The 7,677-nt window shown below is 38.9% G+C and overlaps 1 protein-coding gene across 1 annotated transcript in view; it reads right to left on the bottom strand.

The window, feature by feature from the left end:
- Nucleotides 1-2,688, bottom strand: part of LOC107705815 (glypican-5-like) — a gene marked incomplete at its 3' end in the record, with an annotated part of 5,906 nt that extends 3,218 nt beyond the window's left edge. Inside the window, exon 1 of the mRNA XM_016509285.1 lies at nt 2,405-2,688. Within this exon, the coding sequence (XP_016364771.1) occupies nt 2,405-2,555 (151 nt within the window). The remainder of the gene's footprint in view (nt 1-2,404) is intronic.
- Between the last annotated feature and the right edge of the window lie 4,989 nt (nt 2,689-7,677).

The following is a 7,677-nucleotide window of genomic DNA, read 5'->3' as shown; positions in this document are numbered from 1 at the left end:
GAGTTTTGAGCAGTGTAGAGTAGTACTTGTTGTTTGTCATTTCTCCGATCACACATGCAGACATGGTTTTATGTTTACGTGGTGCGATGCAACGCAACGCGTAAAAAGACAGTATAAGTCATTATAATCCGTAATTATGTCCCCACTGGATGCAACAAATGCCTCGTTTATAATGGGTTTTAATGTTTTTGTCTCGTCGCTCCGGCCGGACAGGGCATCATCACAATTTGGTAAGGGCCATAACATTTCTGTCTCACGCTTGAGGTATTCGGCCAATCATAACGCACTGGATAGCTGGCCAATCATAGCACACCTCGCTTTTCAGACCGATGAACTTTGTAAAAATCGTCACGTTTCAGAAAGGCGGGGCATAAAGGAGAAACAATAATGTACAGTATGTGGAAAATAATGTGTTTTTTTAACCTTAAAACGCATAAACACATTTCATTACACCAAATACACAAAATAATGTTCTTTTTAGCAACATCATATGACCCCTTTAATGAACATCTTCAACAAGGTCAAACTTGGTTTGTAATGATTTACGTTATGGTCTCTGCACATTTATAATAGGCAGAAAAGAGAAAGCATGAAACCATATACCTGTTTTTGCAGCATAATTGAACTCAACATGTAAGACTAACAATTCATTTATTAATGACGTTTTCTCCAAATCTGTGAAACTTTAAATAGCTATTTTCCAAAAAGATCATTAGCAAACCAAACAAAATTAAAGAGGAGACAAGGAAAATTTACTAAAAAAGTGACTTTAAGGCTCGAGAGAAATAGACCTCCCTTTAAGCAAAATGACTCTTGGCCTTGTTGCCCTTGTCAAGACATTAACTAGTGCATTTCTGCATTTACGAGAGGCTGGTACAGAATACAATAAGTTTGGATTCGAAGTCAATTACTAAATTATTTACCTGATCTTTATATAAAGAACATTTAATCTAAAACTTAATCTGAAAACTGGATAAAAATGTTAACTGCTCCCAGTCCAAACCAAAATCTCTGGAGCTCAGGATGAGTAATGATTATAAATGCCTTACATGAAGGTTTTTTTTTTTTAAGTAGGACAAGACTTTAAAAGCAATACACACAACCTCTAGCTCTAAATTCCTGTAAAACTAACATCTTCCAAGCAGCACTTTGAAGTAAGCTCCATTTGATGACCTCTGTGGGAAACAGTGTACAAGCCGTTCTCCTCAAGCCACTTAACATCCATTAACGCAGCAAAGTTTGTCAAACTGGTTAGAGGTTGCCTTTCCCCTCATATGAGCAGCTAAAGACTATCAATGTCCATTATTTGAGAGATCACAAAACTAGTTTCAAATCACAAGAGCAACAGCAAAATGGGACTATTATCCAAACAAGCTGACAAAGACCATTTCAGGGGCTCAGAGGTCACAAACCAAACAGTCCTCAGAGATACACATGACAGCTGTTTAAACCAAACAGCACATCTTCTCATGACTAATTACAGCTGTGTTTTGCAGTCAAGTGGCACAAGTTAGTTTCTGGCCTTGTATAACTACAGTATACTTGATCTCCAGATGTGGTTTGAGAAAACAGCTGATTTTAAATCTCAGCTGATTTAAATGAATACATGCCAAGTAAACCAAAACTGCTGGGTTTGATGAGTGAATGGGTTATGTTCAGTGTTCACAATATTAGGCTACTCAAAGTTCAAAATATTCCAAATATCTAAAAATATCTTTATCTCAATTTCCTGTCAGGGGAAATCGTGTACAAATCCTGAAACCTTAACAGCAGCGTATATCTTCCAACCAACTTCAGATGCTACTTCCAAATTCCTTGAGTAGCCTAAATGTGATTTTCATGAAAGTAAACTGAAAATCTTTGGTTTTAAGTCTTTCGAGGGAAGTGAAACAACTTTAAGCTGTTAACTGCTGCATGAGACACCATTCATTACCGGAGTTTATTTGAAAAGTAGGCTAATGTCCGTCAGTCTTTCAGTAAAGCCGGTAAACGCGCCCTACGGCTATGACTTAAAGCGTCTTGAAAGCGTCATTTGAAGTTCATATGAAATACTTTGGGTGAATATCGCGCAGTTAATAAAACTATTCAAATCTTTGACATGTTCGATACGTGGAAACGTTACAGGTTTCCCGTTGAATTTTGCTTTAAGACTTCCGCATCAAGAATGCTATTTCTTCCATTAAAATAAATGTATAAATCTCCAAACAGTGTTCTAAATCTTTGACATTTAAAAAGCTGACATCATAAAGCTTTAGATTGTTTTGGGAATTTTAAAGGATCGTCTTAAGAACGGTGATGTGTTGGGGAAGGAACAAAAACGAATAGGTTACTATGTGACACACAATTAGAAATGTGTTGGAGATACAGCTCATCACTGTCACTGTCAGATTCGGTTGGATCTTACCTGTTCTCGGTGTTTCAGGTATTGATTTTACAGGTCCGATTTCCTTCAATTGGAAAACTTTACGCACTTCATCGCAGTTCATTAAAGTCCCCCGACATGGACCGATGAAAACCGCTAAAAATGCGTAAAACAAAACTCCACGCATCCCCATCTCCAGAAGCTGAACAGAAACAGTCCGTTCGAGGAAAAAAAACTAGAAACGCGGGCGTTGTTTAGGTGTCAGAAAACTTGCTTAATGAAAACAGCGCTGATTTTAGGTGAAGAAAAAAATATGCGAGATATTGTGCATGTCACGCGCCTGGGAAGACTTTCGCGCAGGACCTTTAAAAAAAAAAGCGCAGTGAGTGTGTTGGTGAAAGACGGAGCTGTCAAGAGAGAATGGGCGGAATCATTAGTGTAGTCAGACTGCAAAAGAGCCGCTGCCTTCAACACACCATCTACACTACTAACGAAGCAGGCAACTAGTATGCTACAATTTCGAGAGCTTGTATCTAGTTTGCAACATTTTTCGAATAATGGGCGCGTTTTGAATCATGATAAATTTGGATCATCATTTGGATCATAAAACTCTGGGAGTCTTAAAAGTTTATATACGTTTGAAACAAGTCAGATACATTCTTTTACAGTGCGATAAACGTATACGCGCGCAAACAGAAATCGCGTTTGCTTGTAACGATAGCAACAGCTGCTCGAGTCCAGTTAGGATGATACATCAACATAGATCTAGTCATTGTTTAATTATGCGTTTTACGAATTCAACACTGTTACTGCGCTAGAGACGCCCACAATACTTTATTTTTTATTAGGCCTAGTTGAAGCCCAAACCCGTCTATTGTCTATATTGGCTTTATATGTAAAAATGTTTAGACCTTACACACGGGTAATGCTAGTGAATTTTGAGGCCTGTTACTGACAAGCCTAATCAAATTGCTTGCTAATAGACTAGTATAAACCACACTAGAAGTAGGAAGGGGAAAAAAACTCTTTACCCAGAGAAGTGCCAGCATGTCTCTCAAAAGGGTTGCAATAGAGCCATCTATTGGACAAATACTGAAACTACAGGTATCTCAACACTCGAGTTGAATTAACTCTAGCTTGATTTTGACATCTAGTTAGTATAATAATTTAAACAAAAATAAATAAACGGCTACTCGCGTGTCCATACTTCCTAAATGGATATAACCATAAGAATTTAGCCAGGAGAGGTAATCAACCATACCCTCACTGTTCAAGAACCAGACCTATTATCAATAACCTCACAGTTTGTTCCATTTTGATTATTATCTGTACTATTGCAGAGAGCATTATAAAGCATAGACAACACTTATGGGAAACTGATCAGACAGATTTGAAGGCTTTGATTACTCCTTGATCTGCTGCACTTCCTTATGGATAAACCTCAAATGCATTTTAAACTCAAACATTGATCGAACTTGTTCCATTTAAAATGAAAGATATTAATCTTTACAGTGGGCTACACAGAAACTCCCTACATTCCACTGCACAATAGCTGGACACCATGGTAAATGTTCCATTAGAAAGAACTTCGGTTGGAAATGCACAATAGAATAATTGTTACTGTGGATTTAGTGCTTTTTTTTCTCATCTCATAACACATGTACACAAAAGCTACCAATCTCAATTAAATATAAAATATTCTCTCTCTATATATAATATATTAAAATAATATATTATTTTAAGACCACCCCTCTGCATTAAGCATGTTCACTAAGAGGAATAATAGATAACTTACTCTGCATTTTAATAATTGGATTTAACAAGGCAAATGAACAGCTTGATAGACAGCGTTGAATTGATCTGCTCATGTTGGTCCAGTAAAACCATCTGGATCCATGGAATTGTTACAAAATAAAAGGTCACCTCTTTAAGAACATCAAAACTCTTGCACCCAAGAAAACAATATTCAAGTCAATATCAACCGCATCACAAAGCATTGTGGTTAACAATTACCAGTCCAAGCTACACCTGTAGGTCTCACAATCTGTAAAAGTGACAAATGTTAGTTAAATATGCAATAAAATGAAGAAACACAGTAAGACAATGTATAAATTAAATCTTTAATTGACAATCTTTTCATTTAAAAACACACCAATTGATGTATACTATTGATGCAACTATACAATTGCAATTATGAAAAAAGAATGGGGAACTTCCAAAAAAAAAAAAAAAACCTACTTGTGGGGTACAATCTCCACAATCCTCTACAGGCCGGGACAAGTGCAATACCTTCCAAATACACAGCATTGCTACCAATCCCAACCTGTGCAGAAAGGGACCAAACGGCTCCAAAAGCTGTTCTCGGATGTGCTGCCACTGTCAGTTTTGCATGGATTTGCACAGCGCTCTGTCTTAAGCTGAATGCAAACCAGCAAAACTGACTGGGGTCCAGCAAGGTTACACAGCGTACAGACACCTAGGAGTGTTCGCAAGAGTCTTCAGATCCCCGATGCATTTAGCTAGAAGTACTTCAAGTGCTCACACTGCAGTAGATGACAGAAATACTACCTGCACTATAAGCACTTTAGCACTGCTGAAACTCTAACACAATGGCAGGTTTTATTTAAAAGAGGGGGGAGGGGGGGTGGTAGCCACCTCTTTTCAGATTTCAAATCAAAATTTGGGTAACGTGGAGAAGCAGCAGGCCACCATCAGTTTTGCATAGATTTGCACAACTCCTGTTTTCTTGTAGTGCAACTATGCAAAACTAGCAGAGAACTGCACCAAAAAAAGAAAGGAAAAAACACTTAATTCACATATATATATATATGGGTGAAAGTCACAGTCCCTCGTGCCAGAAGGAGCACTTAGGGCAGTAGGTGCTAGTCTACTTCACTATCTGCACTAGATGCACCTTAGCACAAAGCCGTTAGGTATGGTGTCTTGAAGGATGTTTGGCAGAGGGAAAAGGCAATGGCCAAGTGTATTGCTAGAAGTGCCTCCACTGCAGTAGATATTCCATAATACTACCTGCACTGTAAGCACTTTGACAATACATTGACTCCAACCATGTCCACACCATCAACAAAGTCCAATGGACGAAAGCCTCCAAAGAACTTGCGGGCAACTAACGTTACTCCCATCTTTCTTGATGTTTCTGAGAGGGCAAAGGGGAGAAATATTTGAATTAGTTCATTGCCTATATATTAAAACAAATTTAAAAGCAAAATAGTAAATGGGATTGACTTTCTATAATACAAAAGCGAGGGCCTCATGGCAAAGCACATGTCACTCGGGCACTGCGGTACTATTCATATCCAAATTTGACGGTGTATCGCTCTTTAAAAAAAGCTAACGCCACCAAACCATCATTACCTACTTCGCTCTCTCCGTTTTGAAGGTGCATTTCACTACCAATCTCCAAGTTATGAGAACTAGAGTTGAGCAAGTGAATGAATTGCGCAGCCTGCGGACCGCGCCGTCGTCCTGTGTGGCGCGTGCGCAGTGAGACGCTCCCCGATCACCCCTCCCCCCACCTAAAACAATCTGCACTAACATGGCGCCGTTGAGTTCACTAACCGGATCATTCTTCGCTTAAAAACTACTATATTAGACAACAAGTAATACGTTCCATTTGTCAAACAGGTAGAAGCAACAAAACGGGTCTGGGAAATAAAGTGGCGCGTTGTTGCTTTCGCGTTCAGCCGATGTTGAGGACAGCAATAGCTGCTAATGCTAAGCTAACTGGCTAGGATTGTGGCTTAAACGAGCACTCAAAATACAAAAACAACTAAATGTATTAACGTCAAAAAATAAGGCGCTCATAGTATTTACACGAAGCGTTTCCTGAGTGGAACTAGGTTAGCCAGTTAACAGTTAAACTACAACGGCTATTGCTGGCTAGCTCCATCCATTCCCCATTAAAACAAGTCGACAAAAACCAACAAGCTCATTATGTGGCTAATTAACTTTAATAATTTTAACACCTCTCCACATGTATCCTTAAAAACCTAAAGCAGAAAGTGATAGCAAAAAGGGGGGATGTTTTTGTCCAGCGCGCCGTTGCTAAGCTAGCCTGTGCGCGCGCGGCCTACGCGTCCCCCCATGTGCTACTGCTTTGTTCTGGAGGCAGTTTAACTCGCACGCTCAACAGAACGAGAAAACATCACTCTACAAGTCTAAAAACAACTTAATTCGCATTCGACTACGCGAACGCGTATTTACGATGCGAATTTAAGCGTACTGCGCAGGCGTGCGGTGAAATAAAAGAGTTGGTAGTTGCATTGCAGCAAGCATGCTTTTCAAATCTCCCACATTCTCCCCAAGTATGGAGGTGGAGAGGACTACCATGCGCCACTTACTACATTGTTTGTATCACCATCGTTGTCGCTTGCAGTAGCGGAGTTGAAATCCTGCGCGGAAATCACCTCTTATGTGTTTACGCGGGAAAACGCGATTGAGTTTGTGAGACTAAGCCATAAAATGTTAACAGGTTCCTAGTCAATAACGCACAGTAAGACACTCACCAGTGAAATCCACCATCTTCACTCACTTGCCGTTTACTGCCACTGCTCTGGCCAAATCTGCGAAACTGGTGCGTAAACTTAAAAGTAGACCGCGATCGAAAGAAACGCACGCGGCGCGCATCCAAAGCTAAGTGAAACTTCTGCTAAAACGACTTACTTAATCATAGTAAAACTGCAAAAGTGGCGCGAACGCGACCTGCCTTGAACCATGTGGGTGAATGAAGGGCGGCTCCCGTTGAACGTAAATATCTACAACCCCCAACTCCTTCATTAGCATAAATAAACTACTTCCGATCTTTAGCCCTCCAACCAATCGAAAAGAAAGTATTGGCATAGGAAAAAAAAACAAAAACGAGCGAACAGGCACGAGCGCGTGGATGCTCTTATTAATCATGCAATAAATAATAATACAAATCCGAAAATCTAAGTTAAACCTGAAAAGCGGGAAAATGATGTGAGCTGTGGTTGCAGCCCAGCTGAAATGTTTTAATGTAAATACTACTACTACTACTACTAATAATAATAAAGTACAAATAAGTTTTTTGAGTAACATATACAGATTGTGTGTTATAAAAAATATATTATTTATTAGAAATCAAAAATAAGTGTACAATTGGTGTACAATTTTCACTCAGAAATTGCTAGTTTCACTCTTAATTACAATGAAACTATGAATTGACTTAAACGTGAACATTTTGAAGTAGAAAGACTGAAATAAAATTTTCTTGTAAAACATACTCCTATAATCCTCGTTTTATTTACAGATTTTTTCATGAAAATTTTTTTTTT

This window comes from Sinocyclocheilus rhinocerous, unplaced genomic scaffold (genome assembly GCF_001515625.1).
Source record: "Sinocyclocheilus rhinocerous isolate Xijiao unplaced genomic scaffold, SAMN03320098_v1.1 scaffold1918, whole genome shotgun sequence".
In the NCBI taxonomy this organism is placed as follows: domain Eukaryota; kingdom Metazoa; phylum Chordata; class Actinopteri; order Cypriniformes; family Cyprinidae; genus Sinocyclocheilus; species Sinocyclocheilus rhinocerous.
The sequence above is the reverse complement of the archived record's forward strand: the minus strand, read 5'-3'. Positions and strand labels throughout refer to the sequence as shown.